The sequence below is a fragment of the Penicillium rubens genome (assembly GCF_028828025.1).
Source record: "Penicillium rubens strain IBT 27055 chromosome Unknown utg000002l_segment0_segment0, whole genome shotgun sequence".
Classification (NCBI taxonomy): Eukaryota; Fungi; Ascomycota; class Eurotiomycetes; order Eurotiales; family Aspergillaceae; genus Penicillium; species Penicillium rubens.
Window position 1 is genome coordinate 6,729,248 of NW_026890600.1, and position 19,666 is coordinate 6,748,913.

Here is a 19,666-nt window from a genome sequence, read left to right on the forward strand (position 1 = left end):
TTGGCACTCGCCCTGCCTACAGCTCAACTCAACTTCTGATCAATCTTGATCAGGCTTGATGGCGGCAACATGTGGAATTCATCATCGGGTCATTGAGGCCTGGGCATCTAACAAGTCTGTTACGGGAAGAACCTATCTGCCTTCAAATGCAGAACCGAAATGCTTAGTCAGTCCTGCAACACCCCGGGGCCGTCTCAAAAACAAAGACAAAACGAAGAGCAACAACACGGCCATTACCAGAAGAGCCTCCAACACTCCGCAGATCGACAAGGCACTGAGTGAACGCTTGCTCACCGAACGAATCGTCGAATATGATGGAGGATGGATGGACTGGGATGATGATGGATGGACTGGTGGCCACAGTCAAATTACAGAAGCGGAATTGTATCAGCAGTCAATGTGAAGAATCAAAACTGAACATCATACAACACATTGACCTTCAAAGAATTGAGCCTATACAGGTAGAGCTACGCCTAATAATTGCTTTTCGGGATAAAGTTGGGGAAGAATCAAGAGAGAATAGCTAAATTAGCTTCTATTTTGCTAAGGATTTCTCGCTTCCACAATCAAGAAGCAACATAGAACCCCTTCGGTTGAGAATTCCACCTTCGGAAGATGTTGACTGCCTCCTATTCGATCAACTGCAATAAGGCAGTGGATTCTCTGTTCACATGCCCGATTTCCATTCTCCCCTCTGCTCAAACAACATCAGATCGATGCTAATTGCAGCCATTTGCCAGAGACACTTGGATACGCTTATTCCCACCCATGGACGTTCTGGGCAAGACAGCATGGTATCGCGGAGCAAAGAACACCGCGATAATTAGATGGGATGTAGTCGGGCAGGGTTTTCCATTAGGCATGAAGGATACATTTAGCCGACTAGGTCACAAACAGAACAGCGCTTTCCCCTGTATCCACATATCCATAGAAATGCGCGTCCGCAAGATGGGTGGGGTTTGTAACGCCAGCAGAATTGCCCCCAACAGCCATGCTGAAGTTGATGAACTAAGCACAATTCCACAACTGTTTCGCGGTATAGAAGCTCAGGAACTCCCGTTTTACGCACATGAAGGAATAACTTGTAGCAAGCGAACAGATATGTGCAGGTTAGCGCGAGGCAAACTTGGTCGGCGAATTGAAGGAATGTAAAGAGTATATCCACTATCTCTGGTGGAATCTTTCGAAAATTGTCTGGTTTCTTGTTCGGATGCCGATGGAATATGGATTTTATCTTGAGAATATATTGAGCCATGTTGGGTGGAATGAGAAGTGAGGGAAATGCGTCTATTTCTCTTTTACGTGGATCGGCGTCATCGACCAACGTGGGTTTATACCACCTTGGGCTTTCCTATTTGGCTCTCGTCCTCCCATACTGACAATCGAATCTTTAGATGTTGCCGTCATCAGCATCACATTCCCGCTAGCAGAGATTATGAATCATATCACTGTGTGCCCAGGTGATTAGACTGCAACTTCCATCACATATCGCCCTCACCTTTCGCCCTCGACCATCAACCTAGGACCAGCCCCAGAAAGACCCCAGCAACTGATCAGGTGCACTAAGAGGCACCGTCAACATGCATATCATGCTGGAAGCATTGAATAATCTCTTCGGTGTTGAAGGCCAAGAGAGATATAAATTCTCACGTTGACACAAGGTTGTGGACCATGGTCCGTGCGTCTCTCGACCTTGGAAAGCTTACTTCTGACATCTGACATCTGACTTCTGACTTCTGACTTCTTCCTAACAGCAACTCTCTAGACGATTTCGGCGACCGGATCGCGCGAAAATTGATTTACTTCCATGCTGCTTTTACGTTCATGGGGATACAGGTGCATCATGACGGAGACCGTAAACGTATCAAGGCAGCAGAACCGCAAACCACGCCCGGAAAAGCGGCAAAAGCGGCCGCAATTGACACATTTCCTCTGTCTCCCTCTGGTAAACACCAAATCTCTGCCGCAGCTGGATGAATCGCTCGCAGCCTTCAAAACAACCCATCTCGCGGAACCCGGGCCAGCTACTCAATCGTCCTCCAAGGAGGGGGACAACTTCCGCCTGGGTCTTCCCAGCGCAGCCTTTCGTCCACTGGGCACAATTCACCTTACGCTTGGAGTAATGAGTCTCACCAGCAAAGAACGTCTCGATCAAGCTCTTGCTTTTTTCCAATCCCTTGATCTGGCGGACGTGATGAACGAGGCGGAGCCAATCACCGCTCACACACAACAGAACAGCACCCTGTCGTCGCCCTTGACTGTGTCTCTCGAGTCATTACATGCCCTACCCCAAGACAAATCAGCAACCATACTACATGCTTCTCCGGTCGATCCTACAGGCCGCTTACTTCCATTTTGCGTAAAGCTACGTGACAAATTTATTGAGGCTGGCTTTATCCAGAATGAGCTCGAGAGAAGGCCAGCAGGAAGACAAAAGAATCCCCGCTTTGTCCAAGACAGCCTTCAGGCCTCCGGATCTACTACCGTTTCTAGTGATGCATCTTTAAACCAACAAGAAAGCCAAAATCCCTCTGAGTCCCCAGACGTGTCGAAAATCCCGGACCCATCCATACCTGTAATAACTCGAGAACCAAAACCGCGACCACTGCTCCTGCATGCTACTCTTGTCAACACAATTTACGTCAACGGACGACGGGGCCAGAACAAAGATGCAAATGGCAAATATCCTCCCAAACGCCTAACATTCGACGCCCGCAACCTCATCTCACAATATCGTAATTACTACTCTGATGACAATCGAACTATCCCACACCCAGCACATGCTGGATCTTCCGAGGACACCGAAAGTGACCACCGCCATACGGGATCGTCACCAATCCCTGACGCCGACATTCTTTCCTCCGAGCACAGAAGCCATTCGGCCGCTTCTCTTCCGCGGGGCTACCCTTTCGTTTGGGCGAAGGAAATCCCTCTGGATACTATCTGCATCTGCGAGATGGGCGCCAAAGAATTATATCCAGGTGTCAACGACGATCATGGTTTGAATGAACGCCTTGGCGGGGAATATACGGTCGTTGCAGAACGGAGTCTAAATCCATGACTTGACTCTCGGCCCTTGTTGAACAGCATTTGACGGTAAATGATCAATTGGCAATAATACACGTAAATAGGATCATTTTTTGGACATATTTATGAGAATACTAGATTGTTTAGGATATTTGCTTCCATTTCTGTATTGCTAGTGATATTAATGAGTAGACTAGATCCCAAGCCTGCTTGGGTTGTGGATGGTACGTATGCTGGGGATTGCTCATCGTGAGGTGAGTTGTGTCGAAGTGTAGCCCTGCGTCGGCAGCGCAGCGAAGAGAGGCTCTATGACCTCTTCTTAGGGCATATCTGCGATATTCTGACGGGACATTGAAAGCCAGAGGGCGATTACCCCAGCCCGGGTCCCGTGACAATGGGATGAAATGAGGCCGGTGAACTGCTGAGGAGCTGAGATGAAATGGCATCTTAGGTGTGGTTGAAAGAATGTCCCCCAATCAAGTACCACTGGATCATCTCAACCGACTCATGATGGTCTCCTGTCCCCGTTCAACAGATAACTCCGCAGCCTTAGCCTTGATGGCGGTAAGTATGCTGCGCTCGAAATCATCACGGGTGCGCAGCACAGCCTCAACCCACGAAAGCTGCAGATCCCAGTACTCAAGCTTGAATGCTTCGTAAACCTCCACAAGCGCGGGGCCCTTTTCAGTGGCAAGGAGACGAACAAGCCAATCAACCAGTCGCCACTTCTGCTTGATAGTACCCTGGAATGAGTCGGGGTAATTCTCGAAGAAAGCAAAGACAGTAAGGACGTCGTCCTTGAACTTGTCTGTGAAGGGGTCCACGTTACGGCGGAATTTAACACCCTTGTTGCGCACTGCAGACAGGTACCGGACCAGCAGCTCGTCCGATAGTTCCTCGACCAGGATCTCGGCCAGGGATGGGTGCAGCACGGAGGAGTAGTCTGCCATGTAGTCTTCAAAGGTGGAGGTAATACGCTTCATGGCGAATTCGCCGTACCAGCGGGACGTGTAGAAGTCTGGTAGCACAGTGTCCAGATCGACCCAGAAGACAAGGCTCACGAACTGCGCCAGGCAGTGCGTGCTCAGATCCACGTAGCCATCGCGCAGGGAATCCAGCTCGATGGTTGCCGTGGTGCCCATGTACTTTGGTGTGACCATAGGCTCGAAATCGGACTTGAACCGCGTCAGGTAGCCGAACTGGTTGCCCTCCTCGTTGTCGTCGATGCAGGAGATCTGGTCGTTGGCTATGCCGATCAGCCAGTCTTGTAACAGCTGTACGCCTTCTTGGTCCGCGCCTTCTACTTGGTGCTTTGCGCATTCTTCGTCCACAAGTGCCTGCCATGCAGTCTGCCGGTTCTTCAAGGCACGGAACATAGCGTCGATGACGCCCTCTACCAGGTCTGCACGGTCTGATGCCCCTGATGCCATGACTTGTTCGTGGAGCATGCGCCACATGTCAGCCAGTGTCTTGGTGCGGAAGTGGCCTTCTGCATTGTTGTCCAGGGCATCTGCGGCACGTTCCACGAGGGACTTTTTGTCCGCGTTGAAAATTCGGTCCATCCATTCTTCGACGGCGTTGATGATGACGGCCTGCCACTTTCGGACTAGTTCTGGCTCGCGGTCGTCGAGAATGTTGGGTTGGAGTTCTGTTGATGCCCAGCCCAGCTTCTTCATTTTCTTATAGTACTTGTCGCTCCAGTGGATGATACTGAGCAGGTTATCGGCTGGAAGCTCGGTATCGTCGATCAAGCTGAGCAGGAAGTCATGCATCATCTGATGATAGATATCGGTATATGTTTTGAATATCTTCCATTTTTTCGGGACAAGGCTCTGCATGCCTTGCTTGACCGTGAATAGATCATTGAAGTACCATCGGAATTTCTTTTCCAGGTTTTCCGGATCTGCAAGGAATTGTTCGAGGGTCTCTTCGAATTGCCCCTGGGCGTAAAGCTCGATAGCTTGGATGAATTTGTCTTTGTAACCCCGCACAGTCTTGGGACCAATGTTCATGGACTTGAAACGACTTGCGAGGTCCTTGTGGTCTTTCTGAGCCTCTTGCAAGGCTCGGACGGTATCGTCATTTTTCTCCTCGTTCAATACAACAACAGCAAGACGCACAACCATGCTCTTGTTATCTGCCTGCACCAAGGGGATGAGGTTCATGCAAGCCGTGCCAAGGTGGTCATCAAACCACTCAATAACGGAATCCAACCTGTTAAAGTACTCTCCCAGAGTCTCTTCAGAGCTCGGATCCTTCGCCTTTCGAATCTGATCCATAGCCTCATCGCGGAAATCCCTTAACCGCGAGATCTGCATATGAGCACGCAGAATATTAGGCTGGTTCTCCATATCGTCATCATCGTCTTTGAGCAAATCCTCGACTTCCTGGATATCCGCGTCGAAATTCTCCAGTCCCCGTTTCATCATAAGCGTAGCGTCGAAATGTCGTTGGATCCGCGCGAGTTGGTCAATCTGCGCAAAGTCCTCCACGCTATCCTGCGACTCGGCGCACAGCTTGTCGATCCCTTGAAGCTCGTCTTTCGTTTTCGAGACTTGTCGCTGGCCCTCAGTTAGAGCACCAATGCTGCGTTGCACGGCCTCCAGCTGGTCTCGCAGACCTTCACGCAATCGTGAATCAACTGCCGCCTTCTTCCGCAGGTATTCCGCTTTAAGCCCGCTGATCTTGTCTAGATCCTCCGGGTGCCGCAGGAGGTCTTCAAGTCGCGGCAGCGCGACCGTAGTCTCAATGTTACTGGCTTGTGCCATGGTCATGGTAAGGTAATCAGGGATCTCGTGGTGTCGTTGTTCCGGCTCAATCGCTCGAAGCTAGGTCGAGGGGTGAGTTGTCAACAATGCGGGCATGGGGCGTTGCTTGCGGGAAGTAACAGCAGCGAACTAAGAAATGAATCCAGGTACTGTCACACTGAGAAGAGCGCAGCCCATAGTCTCCGCTTTTGAAATGCGAAATACTATATCAACTATCACAGGCCGATAGATTGTCGTCGCTGCTGTCATCGGATCGGGGCAGAATACACACGTGACCTACCGCCTTCTAATTGAATTTGCGGGTTCGCGATAATCTCCAAGTCTGCGACGTTTCTCCGCCAGATCACAGTATCAATTACGCTGCAGATATCGGCTGCGGATCCTCATTTACCGATATTCGGATATCCCTGCGTCCACCGCGCTCCAGCCCACCTATTCCGAGTCCGATTCCGCGACTCCGGACAACCTCCAAACCATACCATCCAAAGAACAACATCCGAATATCAGATCCTCTCGATCTCCACAAATCCAACATGTCCTACTTCCGCATCACCCTCATTCGCTCCGCAATTGGACTCCCGCGCCGCTCAACAGACGTTCTCAAGGCGCTTGGCTTGAAGAAGCGTATGGCAACAGTCTTCCACAGCGTCTCGCCCTCCGTCGCGGGTCAAATCATGAAAGTCAAGGAACTTGTTCACGTTGAGGAGTGCCAGTACCGCCTCACGAAACAGGAGGTGCATCTCGAGCGCAAGCCTGATCCTGGATACTATATCGAAAAGAGCTGCGCTGAGCAGCGGGGGGAGCTCGGTGGTCAGTGATTGTTTTCATTGAACTTCGCGTGGAATGACATGCTTTTCAGACTGGGTTTCCTTTTCACCGGTCTCGAAGACTGAGATGAGGTTTGGGTCTTTTGAAATGCCTTCTACTCGGACGGATGATTGATCGATTGGTCGATCGCGTCCTCTTCTTTCTGTTTTGGCTTTGCTTGCATGGAGCGGGTTGCTTTGTTTTCTCTTTTGGTCATGTACTCTACGTCCACATCTATCGGGCGAATGTCTTTCTGGCAAACTATTGTATTATATGCATTATTACCGTCTAGTGGAATCCAACACTTGAAACAATTATGTGCAATTCGAAAGAACTTGGATAATGATAACGCCACTGCACCAGCAGTTTGGGTAAGGACAGCTAGAACGCACCAGGACTATGTCTTGGGAGCAGTCCGGACAGGCTGAAAAAATAAGATACAAACAAGAAACCGACATCTTCATGCCAAGACTCATGCTTTGTACAAAGTGTCCAGGAAGCCTTCTGCCAGACGGCTGACGACACTCTTATCGGGAATGCTGCCAGCCACACCGTACAGAGCAGAGGTATCACCACGCTTGAGGATGTAGGATTTGCCTTCACGCTTGCGCTGCTCAGCCTTTTCAAGCTCTTTGCCGATGACTTCACTCAGATCAGCAATGAGCTGGTCGACAGCCTTAGCAGTGGGGATAGTGAAGGCACAGTGGATGGCCGCCGGCGATTGCAGGGCGTTCAGGTGCCAGCCTTTAGCAGACAGGTCATCGGCGATATCATAAATGTCAATGGCACCGTTCTTGCTGCGGAAGGCGACCACACTAACAATGGGGTTACCGATGACCTCCATGTGCAGTGAGATGGTCGTGTCAGTCCGAACGGCTGTCTCGAACTTCCGCGCCGCGTTAATTATATCGGTGCAGCTGTTGACGTATCCAGCCTCGCCGACGCTCATGAGACTGGCCCAACAACCGGCGATCAGAGCGCCGGGGCGGGAGCCCGCCACGGAAGGAGAGGCATACACTCCACCGGACCAATCGGGGTAGATGAAATACTGGTTGTTTCGGTATGATTTGTTGCGGTAGATCAAGACCGAGTTACCCTTCGGCGCGAACCCGTATTTGTGGGTGTCGACACTGATGCTGGTCACACCGGGTTGGCGGAAGTCAAAGCCACCCTCTTCCTCGTAGGGCGAGGGGAAGCCGGCCTTCTTGAGGTGGGCAATGACGAAAGATCCCAAGCAGCAGTCAACGTGGAGAGGGATCTTGTACTTGGTGGCAAGATGCGATAGACCAGGGATATCGTCAACAATGCCGTGGGGGAAGTTAGGTGCTGATCCGACAAGAAGGACGGTATTGGGATTGATTAAACGGCGAACAGCGTGCACGTCAACCTTGAACTCGGGCTCCGGGCAAGGCACTCGGTGCAGCTTGATCTTAAAGTAGTTGCAGGCTTTGATAAATGCCGCGTGTGCCGTATCGGGAATAATCCTGCGATGACTGATCAGTCCTACTAGTCAATACCATATAGTATTCCTACGTCAACTTACATCTCGGGCTCAGTAACACCGCGCTCCAGGAAAGCCTTTTGCCGGGCAGCCAAGCAAGCCATAAGAATAGACTCGGTGCCACCGCTGGTGGTTACACCGGCACCATCCGAGGGGGCATTGAACAGAGCGAGAACCTAGATCAGACATCAGCTAGAATGCTCCTTCAAATACCGTACTCTAGACATAGGAATAATATGCATACCATAGCAACCACCTCAGCCTCCATCTTCCGAACACCAGGGAAAACGTCCGGATGAATCGGGTTCGCGACACCAAACTGCCCAAAGGCCTCAGCCTGTAGCTTCAACAGCTCCGCACCTCCATGGTAAACGGCGCCGCTAACGCGACCATCTTCCCAGCGGGTATGTTCAAGTCCAGCCAATTTGTCAAGTTCAGCGCGGACCTGCTCCGGCGACCAGCCCTCCTTGGGCAGTGTAAGATACCGTGTAACATCCGGCCCAGAGTTAACCAGCTTCGACTCGAGATTCGTGATCGCAGTGCTCACTTGCTTATCAACCTGGCCGCGGACACCAGGGACGCGAAGGAAGATACTGTAGCAGAACAGGCGGAGGGAGATATAGATGTTGCGGATGCTGCCGAAGATGCCGTAGCCACGGATGGAGTAGAAGGTCTTGCGCGTATACCGAAGGATGAATAGGATAAATACGATATTGCGGATACTGTGTTGAGGAAAGGTGTCAGTGGTGATCGCCTTTTGCCTTTTGTTCTGGGCCCGATTCCGCGGGGAACGGGGGAATTACTCAACTTACAGGTCAAAGTTCGAGGCAGAAAGGTGGGCGCTGGACACCCGGCCGTAGCCGACCAGCTTATTCTGCAGGGCAACTGGCAGCATTGAAGAGCTCATTGTTCCCCTAGAAATATTCCTGCAATAATGATGGGCGGGAGTGGCGATGGGGAGGTTTCATTTCGTCAAGTAGTACGTTAGTACGTTCTGACTGGTTGAGTCTTAGCGGGCCTCGGCTCCCACATGAAGCAGGCGCTCAACGTTTTGCATATAATGACAGGACAAGAGGTCTGGAGATCCATACATAATATATGTATAAAATTTATGTATTTATGTATTCATAGACTTGAAATAGTATCCATCCCATATGATAATAATTCCTTACGAGTTACTAGATGGACTCTTCGTAGACGATGTTCTGGTCTTTCTCCACTGACGTAATTGCTCCAGACTACCTAGGTACATCTACAACTACTATATAGAAGCACAACAGTCTTCAGAATAAGTCATTGCCCCTTCTGCGCTAAATGTACAAATTAAGGAGAACTCTTGTCTCCTAGCACAAATGTCTTTGCTCTCCCAAAAGACCAAGATGGTAAAAAAAAAAAAAAAGAAGACTTTTCAACCCCTTATATGGAAAAAAAATGTCAAAACAAATGAAAAAGCATCAAATCATCAGGTATCTGCCACGTCTTTGCACAAGCCACTGTGAGATAGCATGACACAATATATGTATTGGTGAAAGGAAATCGCCTATACGGGAAGACCGGCAGCCTGGGCCTCAAGGAGTTCCTTCTCCTTGGCGGCAAATGCGGCCTGCTCCTCAGCAGTCAGGTCAAGGAGGGGCTTGTTCTCGCCGGACTTCAGGTTACGGTGGTAGGCACGGATAATGCTGTCAGCATCATCGACGGCAATGGGACGAATATCAGCCATGGCCTTGATCTTGGCAGTGCACTCCTTGTATTGAGTGTCAGTCATCTCAAGCTTGAGCTGCTGAGCACGCGACTTGATGGCGTTCCAGCCGGTCAAACGGGAGGCGAAGTGGACGTAACGGGACATGCCGAAGTCGGCGGGGTTGATAATCTCGTAAGTGCTGGGGTTGTTGAGGATAGCCTTGGCGTGGATACCAGCCTTGTGGGTGAAGGCGCAGAATCCGGTGATGTAGTTGTTGAAAGGAATGTTGACCTCAACGGCCTCGGCGACGAGGTCCTCAATCTCCTTGAGCTTCTCGAGCTTGTACTTGCTCTTGACGTACTCGCGGTCGGCGACCATCATGCGGGCCATCAGACCACCGAGAGGGGTGATACCGTTACGCTCACCGATACCGAGAACGGAGGTATCGATGTGAGTGGCACCGGCCTCGAGGGCACAGAAGGCGTTGGCAATGGCACAGCCAGTGTCGTTGTGGAAGTGAGTCTCGATGTCACAGCCAACAACACCGCGCAGGACACGGACGAGCTCGTAGACCTGACGGGGGGAAGCACAGCCAACGGTGTCGGCAATACCGACACGGTTCACACCAACCTTGTCCACAGCGGAGTAGATGGACAGAAGGTCAACCAGGTCGGAACGGAAAGAGTCCTCGCTGGAGAAACGGATCTCAATGCCCTTAGACTTGACGAACTCAATAACTTCAATGGCGGCGTTCTTGATGTAGGTCATGTCCTTGCCGTGAGAGTGCTCACGGAGGTAAGAAGAAGTACCGATAACAACATCGCTAGACAAAGTCAGTTCTGAGTCAACAAAATCAAGGACAAGATGCACAACTCACACTCCATCAACACCGGTCTCGACAGCAATACGGGCATCATCCATATGGCAGCGAATGTGAGTGAGAATCTAAACAGGTTATTAGATACCAATAGTCACGAGACCCGATCAAAACCCTAACGTACCTTAGCCTTCAGGCCGAGCTTGCAAATGGCCTCGCAATCCGCACGTGACTGCTCAGAAGCACAGGGACTAGTGAGCTCGATCTAAGTGATTACTATCGTTAATGTCTGTTTATGGATATGAACTATTCGTTTGGCCGATGACTCACGTAGTCCACACCGAAGTCATCGAGAGCCTTGGCAATCTCGATCTTCTTGGCGGTATCGAAGAAAGCGTTGGCGAACTGCTCTCCCTCACGCAAAGTAGACTCAATAATCTGGAAGCGTGAGACATTGCTAAGGAAATCGGTGACGCCAGCGTCGTGGCCGTAGGGGTTGCGGGATGCGGAGGGGTGGGGGTTCTGGCGAGTTTCAATGCCAACGAAACCAGAGTGGTCGCCGTCTAAATAAAAGTTAGAGGGAAATTCTGGCGCAGTGACTTTCAATTGACATACTGGCAGCGACGGTGGCAGGAGCACCATTGGGCTCGGAGTCGGCACCGGTACACATGGTGCAGATGGTGGGGGAGGGTTTGAGTGTGTAGAGTCGAGATGAGGAGGACGAAGTGCAAAAGTTAAGGATAATCCGAGGTCAAGATCGAAAAGGAAAATCAAGGTATTTAAGATCTTTGTAAGAAATGAAAAGAGAAGAGTCATAAATTCACAGTGAAGTAGTGGGCGGTGAATCCGAGTAAATGGGCCCCTCCCTTTGGACGGCAAAAAAGAAATTTTTGATTGTGGAGAGGTGGGGGAAGTATATTTTGGAGATAGGATCAAATCTCCTGCCGGATTTCTACTAATATACGAGGTAAAATTTTGGTATGTCTATTATTTCCTACTCAATTTGTCCATTTCCAATTGCTTTCTTCCCCAAAATTTGAAATTTCTGATTGAAACAGCATGTGTTATGCAATTTACTTCAATGGCTAAGAACCGACATCGGACCTCACCTGGGCACTTGTGGGGTTCTGACTCATAAGTCCACCTCAACTTCCAACTGATAATGATGTTTTTCTACTGATATATGCAGTTGTTATATAACAGCTATACTATTCTTTGTTTTCAAAATGAGAGACTCAAAACATTCTATTCTTACTATCCACAAAGTCCTATGCAAACGGAAAAGTGATGTCATCATCATTTCCGGTCTTCTAGTTGGCTCGAGGCCTCAAGCGCTGGGATATGATCTGCGTAGATCTCAAATTATAATGTCGACACACAAGTTGACATGCTATGAAACGGGTGCATTACAAGGATCATTCAAATTTTACACGTATTAATAGTATATAACAGGTTATTATTACTCAGGGGCCAGCCTTTTCCTATTATTAAGCTTGCCACTCAGGTGCAAAGGACACGCTCACTAAGCATTGCGTGGAGCAGGTCCAAGACTCCCGAGGTCCTATAGGTAGATATGCGTTTATAAAATACTTGTCTATCAGTGGACAGGTAGTGATGCACCATTACTTATCCTAACTACTCCAACTTCTGGAAGCACTTGAATGTTAGTGTCTTATGTTTCAAATGAATTCAACTCATGCCCAGGTGCAGGCCCCAGGATGGGTAGTACAGTTTACACACTTGCATTTTACCATTGTATCCCAAAATCCTCAATAACCATATTGAATCACTAGTACGAGAGCAATTCCGGGTACTAAAATTCCAAATGCAATTGTGTGTCTTCCAATTTTGTGTAGATCAATGAAGATCGCCAAGTGTGATAGTGATGTTTATTTCTCTTCAACCATTCGATATCACCACCGGTCCTGCAGGGCCTGTATTGACGTTGTAGCTCTACATAATCTATTCAGAACTGGTTCAACGATAACCCTAAATCGTTCTTCAGTCTCGACAAGAATCTCAATACATATGTACAGATGCAAGATCAGCGCTGCCGTTCAGTTGGGCATCACTTCCGATCTATATTGTACATATATTTCATTCCGAACGCATCCAATCATCTCCCGCCGACGAAATCGCTATCATTCTAATTCTAAATTATTCATAGAGAAAGATGGGTTATATATATAGGTAGGGAATGGGCCCATAACGATGGATTCATATTCTAGGAATGAAGAGATGAGACGCTTTTCCATATCAATTTCATAGAAAGTATCCCATCGAATCCGATACATGCATTAGTTAGATCTTCTATCCATACCCGTGGACATATGTACTATTCAACAAGGTTGGAAAGTATATAACGGCCAGCACCAGCGCATTCTGGCCATAAGTAATATCTAGTCTTCAAGACATGCAATGGCAGCAAAACTCGGCCTTCAGTGTACATGATACCAATTGTTGACATAACGGCACCTAAAGTTGTGGGGTCGGGAGCTTTCATGCAAGTCAGAATCCACATGGACCAGGATGATTTGCACTCAAAAAAATCTAGTCGATTGCAATATAGATAAAAAGACATTATGATATGCATCTGGAACTAATCTGGGACATTTCCTGAACTAAGTAGCATAGGGAGTGCTGCCATCGGTGCAAAGAGGGAGATGTTGTGGGAGTAAATTAAAGTGTTGTGGTTGGCCCGCGCTCAGGCCAGCTGTCTTCCCAACTCCTTCTGGACACCATTCTTCCTCTTGTCTCTGACTGTGCCAATTCTTATCCGCCTTTCGGTCATTGGTAAGTGCCTCGATTAAGTTCCATCGTATTAGACTTGATTCATCATTCCCGAAACCTGTCTCACTAACTTGTTCCGCGCCTCAGCCCTCAAGATGCGTTTCACTTCGCTCGTCACCGTCCTCCCTGCTCTGGCCATGGCCCAGGAGCAGATTCCCCTCGCCGACCGCGTGCAGGGATGGTTCAACCAGGTCAAGTCCTACGTGCCGACAGCTGCCCCCGTTGCTGCCCCGATGGAGAAGCTGGCCGAGAAGGTTACCGAGAAGAGCGTCACCAACGTGTCCATGGACAACTGGAAGTCCATCCTTACCCCAGGACCCCAGGCGGAGGACTGGTTGATCTACACCACTGGTGGTAACAAGACCTGCTTCGGTCGCTGCGGAACTGCCGATAAGGCCTTCAAGGTGGGTTGATGCTTGGTCCTGGACGCGTCTTTTTACCAAGTATGAAGACCCTAACATGTTCGCAATTACCAGGAATCCGTTCTGTTGTTCTCCGCCGACCCCACCTCACCTAACCTCGGATACTTGGACTGTGAGGCCAATCAGGTTCTATGCGCCGCCTGGTCCGCCAGCGCTCCCTCTGTCCAGTACTACCAGGTCCCCAAGGAGCCGTCTGTTGGCGAGGAGCGTGCCCCTACTCCTCTCCACAACATCTACCTGAACTCCACCACCGTCACCCCCGAGAAAATCTACGAGATCCACGCCAAGAAGGGCTACGAGAAGGTCCCCGCCTATGAGGGCGCTCTCCACCCCGTTGACGGCTGGGTTGCCAAGTACCAGCTCAACATCCCCATGGGATACGTCATCTGGGGTCTTGGTGCTGTCCCCAGTTGGCTGTTCATGATCGGTATCAGTTTCTTCAGCCGTACCATGATGTAAGTTGGAATTGATTTATGCTTGTTGTTTGTTATCAGTCTAACGCCGGAATTAGGAGCCGTCGCGTGGGTCCCACTGGAAACGCCCCTCGTGCTGCCGCCCCCGCTGGTAGCGCAAACTAAACAGCCTCTTTTGGTCCATGTTGGTGTTTTGGGTTGTATATAATCAGTGGTAGTTATTGTGACGCGTCCAATATACTACTTGGGTTGGTTTGTGTTCTTGTTGGGCAGACATCTGTTGGGGATGGGGCCTCTTCAATCTTGGCTTTTTTCCAGCTACTTTTTTAATCAATGTATCCCAGAAATCTAGCGGGTTTTTGTAACAGATTCACCGAATGCATTAGTAACTCATAACATCCAGAGGTCAACCTTGCCTCTGTGCCCAGAATATAATTGATTTGTATACCTTTCCAAGATCCCAAGGCTGTGGCCCCTTTGCTACCCAATCTATGCTGCTATCTTCATAACGCGCCTGCTGCCTCACCCTGAACCAGCGTACTCGAGGTTATAGTCATCGCCCGATTCAGAGTCACCCGGGGAAGACCATGTGGATGCTCCCCATATTATCCCCCATGTTCAAAATGAAAGCATTGAACTGCTCCATTTGTCAAAATTGATATCCAAGGTGCAAAGGTGATTATTCTAACGCTTTTTAACTGCCGTCAGCACCGTGGGTCTACCCCAGAATTGTCCGCATAGCAGAATCGGCTTGGGACACCATGGCTGGGTTCTGGCACTCATCTCTAGAGGTTAGATCTAGCCATGCTGCACGTCAATAGAACAGTTTGTATGCGAACACTGTGACACTTTGCATGACTTGAATACCAAATGGCATGAGAGAAGTCGATTGCACCAACTTACGTACCCCAGACTCACACTCACAGTTTGTTCTTTTCTTGCAGCTCGCTTGTTCTACGACTTTATCGTTTTCTTGGCCTGTTCAACCAATACTACACGACTAATACTACTTATATAAAGGGCTGGACGCTTAGCCATTTGAGAGTGTCGTGATTCCTCATATATAGTTTCCATTTGCCTTCTCTCGCCAACCAAATGTCAAACATACCAACCGTCCTTACAAAGGCACTAAGTGACAGAGACTACCCCAAGCTCGGCGACGACTCCAATCTCAGCATCCCGGCGAAGGCCTTGGGTATCCTCGTCCTCTACTAGTATTGATTGGTTTAACAACTTGATTTAACATCATTGTCTTTGACAAGGACCACTAGGAAGTAGTACCTAGATATAAACCGGCTATAACAAGCTCGCAAGCCCATCAAACCCAACCTAGTCATGGTTCTGGCTTTCTCAGTATGACCACTTACATCTATTAATCCCTGGTTACTAACTACCACTACATGTTTATGATGATACACGTTGATGATTTTATCATTGCTGCTCCGCACGACGAAGATATCCAGCAGGTTGTTGATGAGCTTCGTCAGTTTTACGATATGAAGGATCTCGGAGAACCAAAGCAGTATCTGAACTGCGCTCTGGATCGGGATTGCGCCAAGAAGACTATCACGATGTCACAGAAGGCATACGTGCAAGATGTGGAAAACTACACACATCTATCGTCGATAAGCTGCCTAGCTACCCCAGCTCAATGTGTTGTTTCCTTGGCGTCGAAATTGCAAGAAAGGGAAGACAACTGTTGCACGGTACGCTTGAGTTGGAGTTCACACGGCATGAAAACAACAAGGAAAGATTGCTTAAATTAATGCATTCTGAGATTGGAAGCTACCGTCCGCATATTCCGTCATGAAGTGTTTTCCATGCTTGAGCTTCGCTCCCAAGTCCCGTTCTCCTTCCAGTTCCCCAATCTCGTTTAATGTCTATCCTCTTGGCGATTTCCATAGCGTCAGTGCCAGTGTGTGGTAATGTCTTCGCATGCAGTATGGCTTCACAGATTGAGGTATATTCTCTGAATTGGGCGAAGGAATGAAATACGGTCCTGGGTTAATCCGAGGATGATGCAGATGTATTGTACATCATAACACTCAATAAAAGAGGATAGAGAGTTCGTTGAACCAGGGGATAAAAGCAATTTCATAGATGTGGATAGATCTCCAGACGCGCTTGCATATTGCATCCAATTCAACTATAACATGTCATAAGCTCGAGATAGTTCCGATACTTCCTCTTAGAGATCGCTCTCTCAGTGGAGCTGGCCCCGAAACGCGAGCTTGATTCTGTGACTTCTTTCCCAAGACATCCTGAGCTAATATAACCTCAACACCTTCAGACTGAAGCTGCAAAATCGACTCAATCGATTCTTCAGCTTGATCCTTGTTTGTATCAATGCAACCAATGTGCAACCATTGTGGCCACATTTATCTGCCAGTGTCCAATCTCCCCCTCTTTGCTCATAACACGTCGATTATGGCACGCACCCCTAGGTAGTAAGTATGCTGACCTGGCCGCGCGAGCGAGGAAATTGATATATTCAGGGAGATTGACTGGTGCATCAACTATCAAGATACTGCTGTCTTGAAGGATATCCACCAGGACACAGCGCAAGGCGACCGGCCTGAAGAGCGTGAACTTGGACATGGAGTTTGGTATTAGTAGACGTAAATGACAACTTGGGCGTCAATTGCTGACAAAAAAAAAAAAAAAAAAAGAGCAAGACGTAGTCCGAAGTTAGGTCGTTTCATTTGAGACGATTCTTGTTGCCTCTTGTGGGGGAATTAACAAGTTGAGGTTAAAGAGGTCGAACCTACCCCAACATTGGACGAAGAACAATTCAATTGTAGGATCAATTGACAATTTCAGGGTCAACTGCAACCGCTGTTGCCTGTGCGTGGAAATTGAGGCGTCTATGGAATACGCTCTTTCGTCTTTCGTCTTTCGTCTTTCGTCTTGATTCTTGATTCTTTGTATCTCTCTTTCCTCTTCTCCCCTAAAGAACTCAGACATTGGTTATTCCTACATTCTTTTCATCTTCCATCGAACTTATGAGTCCAGTCCGTCTGGCTTGAGATCTACCTGCCTCTTGTCGTCCAATCTTGCACTTGCAGGAATCTCAAGATGATGCAGGCAAAGGCCATTGGTTTCATTGGCCTTGGAAACATGGGTTTCTCGATGGCAACCAACTTGGCCGAGAAGCTTCCAGTCAATTCCAGTGTCCACGTGTTTGATATCATCCCGGCTCTAGTGGATGATATCTGCGCGAAATATCCGGATAGAGTCGTGGCATGCTCTGGTCCGAAGGATGTTGCCGACAGATCAGTATGTATCTCGAATCACATTAATCTTCTTGCTTTTCGAAGAGAAAATACTAACGCGATGTAATATCCACTAGGACATCATCATCACCATGTTACCCGAAGGAAAGCACGTCAAGGCAGTTTATATGGGAACGGATGGAATCTGCTCCAGCGACGTCGGACAGAAGCTTCTAGTCGACTGCTCGACCATCGACACCGCGAGCTTCCTAGAGATCAAAGACCACATTAGCAAGAACTTTCCCCGCGCCTCATTCTACGACGCCCCGGTCAGTGGCGGTGTTATCGGAGCGGAGCGAGGAATGATTGCGTTCTTCCTCGGCTGTGCCGAAGACAACACCAAGGACATCGAGGAGCTCAGACAATTGTTTAGTCTGATGGGGAACAAACTCATTCCATGCGGTGGTCCGTCTCTCGGAATCGCAGCCAAGCTTTCCAACAACTACCTCTCCGGTATCATCGCGATTGCCTGCTCGGAGGCCATGGACATGGGAATGAAGTCCGGACTAGACCCGCGAGTCCTGGCCCAGGTTTACGCTGCCGGCAATGCTCAAAACACCATCTGTGATCGCTTCAACCCGGTGCCTGGGGTTGATCCCGATGCGCCGTCCTCGAACGGTTATAAGAAGGGGTTCAAGGTCCATCTTATGAAGAAGGATATTTCGCTGGCTTTGGACATGGCCCATCGCGTGGGATCGACTAATGTGCTTGGGAGCGTGGGATTGCAGATCTACAAGGAAGCCAGTGAGGATGAGCGATGCAAGGACTTGGACTCACGGATCGTGTTCCGGTACTTGGGTGGAAACGAGAACTGGAAGGCTGATCATGAGAACAAGGATTAGGCTTCGATGTACATAACCCCGATTTAGGGGGTTATCCCAGTTCCTGAGACGGAATAGACGAACCGCAGAGGGACCAAGCGAACATTCTACCTGAATCAAAGGCAAGTTTTTTTTACTGGAGCGAATGATTGTTAAGCCCCGAGACAAAAGCATACGATAATGACATTCTCAGACGATTTCCAGCGTATGTCGGCAACGGATAAATAGGTTCGAATTGGAAGGTTGTTGACATGTTGAAGACCAAGTGTAGGTACAAGTAGCAAAGCCAGAACGGGCCCAACGAGGTCACACACCCGGCAATACTCAAATAAATAACATACAAAGAGACATTTTGGACCTCTAAAAATGCGGTTCATTTGGAATTTATCAAGCTAATGAAAAAGAAAGTGAGCCCAAGGTGAGCGCAGTGGAACAAAACGTGAAGATATCCAGGGCGGTCGAGTTTCCCTCAAAGTTTTATCCGCAACTGAGATCTTCAACCACCAACCAACCAACTCAAAATGGCCGCCCCAGCACCATTAGACCGGGTGCCTCCCACAACGGCCGCCTACGTGATCGCAACAGCCATCATTGCAGGCGTGACCGGATATTTCATTGGCCAAGGCTCGTCGCTCAACCTCTTCAAAGAGAAGGAAGGGTGGCCAAACAGCTACGATGTGAAGGTCCACAGCCACTCCTCCGATGAGGAGGACGAATCAGACTCTGAAGATGAAGAGACCGAGGATGAGGGCAACGGCGAAGAGCTGTCGAGCTTCAAGGACAACAACGAGGAGGTGAAGCTGGTGCTCGTCGTTCGCATGGACCTGGGCATGACCAAAGGTATGTACTCTACGAACGTTTCAGTTATTCGCATTTTGTGTTGCAAGCGCTTACGATCTCTTTTTCTTAGGCAAAATCGCCGCCCAATGCGGTCACGCTACCCTTGCTTGCTACAAATACTTCCTTGAATACGCGCCCAACTCGCCTATCCTCAAGAAATGGGAGCGCGGTGGCCAGGCCAAGATCGCGTTGCAGGTCAAGTCTGAGGAGGAGTTGCTGGTCATGCAGGCTCAGGCTATTAGCCTTGGGCTTTGCACGCGCGTTATCCAGGATGCTGGGCGCACTCAAATCGCAAGTGGCAGCAAGACCGTGCTGGGAGTCTTGGGCCCCAAGAGTGTGGTTGACGGCGTGACGGGACACTTGAAGCTGCTGTAAATTACACACCTTATACATGTGCTTTACTTGCGTTTAGATAGGCAATGATGATCATGACCTCGACGAACATATTCAAACATTACTGAATCCATCGCGTTCGACATGCGGCATACGACACGCTAGTATTGCATA

General features: G+C 49.1%; 9 protein-coding genes across 9 annotated transcripts; 6 read left to right on the forward strand and 3 right to left on the reverse strand.

Annotated features, from left to right (window-relative positions):
- Positions 1 to 58: 58 nt before the first annotated feature.
- On the forward strand, positions 59 to 403 carry N7525_005043 (uncharacterized protein; the record flags this gene model as incomplete). Its single annotated transcript, XM_002565204.1, has 1 exon — positions 59 to 403. The coding sequence occupies one exon, from the start codon at positions 59 to 61 to the stop codon at positions 401 to 403; it is 345 nt and encodes a 114-aa protein (XP_002565250.1).
- Positions 404 to 1,843: 1,440 nt separating this feature from the next.
- On the forward strand, positions 1,844 to 3,061 carry N7525_005044 (uncharacterized protein; the record flags this gene model as incomplete). The annotated part of the gene is made up of 1 exon (XM_002565203.1): positions 1,844 to 3,061. The coding sequence occupies one exon, from the start codon at positions 1,844 to 1,846 to the stop codon at positions 3,059 to 3,061; it is 1,218 nt and encodes a 405-aa protein (XP_002565249.1).
- Positions 3,062 to 3,518: 457 nt separating this feature from the next.
- N7525_005045 (SNARE-binding exocyst subunit SEC6) lies at positions 3,519 to 5,801 on the reverse strand (the record flags this gene model as incomplete). The annotated part of the gene is made up of 1 exon (XM_002565202.1): positions 3,519 to 5,801. The coding sequence occupies one exon, from the start codon at positions 5,799 to 5,801 to the stop codon at positions 3,519 to 3,521; it is 2,283 nt and encodes a 760-aa protein (XP_002565248.1).
- Positions 5,802 to 6,328: 527 nt separating this feature from the next.
- On the forward strand, positions 6,329 to 6,613 carry N7525_005046 (mitochondrial 54S ribosomal protein uL30m; the record flags this gene model as incomplete). Its single annotated transcript, XM_002565201.1, has 1 exon — positions 6,329 to 6,613. One exon carries the CDS (start codon positions 6,329 to 6,331, stop codon positions 6,611 to 6,613), a length of 285 nt encoding a protein of 94 aa, XP_002565247.1.
- A 461-nt stretch (positions 6,614 to 7,074) lies between these two features.
- Positions 7,075 to 9,010, reverse strand: N7525_005047 (sphinganine-1-phosphate aldolase DPL1; the record flags this gene model as incomplete). The annotated part of the gene is made up of 4 exons (XM_002565200.1): positions 7,075 to 8,086; positions 8,146 to 8,279; positions 8,348 to 8,825; positions 8,916 to 9,010. The coding sequence occupies 4 exons, from the start codon at positions 9,008 to 9,010 to the stop codon at positions 7,075 to 7,077; spliced, it is 1,719 nt and encodes a 572-aa protein (XP_002565246.1).
- A 633-nt stretch (positions 9,011 to 9,643) lies between these two features.
- hcsA (homocitrate synthase) lies at positions 9,644 to 11,271 on the reverse strand (the record flags this gene model as incomplete). Its single annotated transcript, XM_061213261.1, has 5 exons — positions 9,644 to 10,607; positions 10,662 to 10,729; positions 10,786 to 10,866; positions 10,932 to 11,164; positions 11,217 to 11,271. 5 exons carry the CDS (start codon positions 11,269 to 11,271, stop codon positions 9,644 to 9,646), a joined length of 1,401 nt encoding a protein of 466 aa, XP_061070282.1.
- Positions 11,272 to 13,486: 2,215 nt separating this feature from the next.
- N7525_005049 (uncharacterized protein) lies at positions 13,487 to 14,391 on the forward strand (the record flags this gene model as incomplete). Its single annotated transcript, XM_002565198.1, has 3 exons — positions 13,487 to 13,795; positions 13,868 to 14,268; positions 14,325 to 14,391. 3 exons carry the CDS (start codon positions 13,487 to 13,489, stop codon positions 14,389 to 14,391), a joined length of 777 nt encoding a protein of 258 aa, XP_002565244.1.
- Positions 14,392 to 17,301: 2,910 nt separating this feature from the next.
- N7525_005050 (putative 3-hydroxyisobutyrate dehydrogenase) lies at positions 17,302 to 18,340 on the forward strand (the record flags this gene model as incomplete). The annotated part of the gene is made up of 2 exons (XM_002565197.1): positions 17,302 to 17,502; positions 17,576 to 18,340. 2 exons carry the CDS (start codon positions 17,302 to 17,304, stop codon positions 18,338 to 18,340), a joined length of 966 nt encoding a protein of 321 aa, XP_002565243.1.
- A 500-nt stretch (positions 18,341 to 18,840) lies between these two features.
- On the forward strand, positions 18,841 to 19,534 carry N7525_005051 (aminoacyl-tRNA hydrolase PTH2; the record flags this gene model as incomplete). Its single annotated transcript, XM_002565196.1, has 2 exons — positions 18,841 to 19,159; positions 19,230 to 19,534. The coding sequence occupies 2 exons, from the start codon at positions 18,841 to 18,843 to the stop codon at positions 19,532 to 19,534; spliced, it is 624 nt and encodes a 207-aa protein (XP_002565242.1).
- Between the last annotated feature and the right edge of the window lie 132 nt (positions 19,535 to 19,666).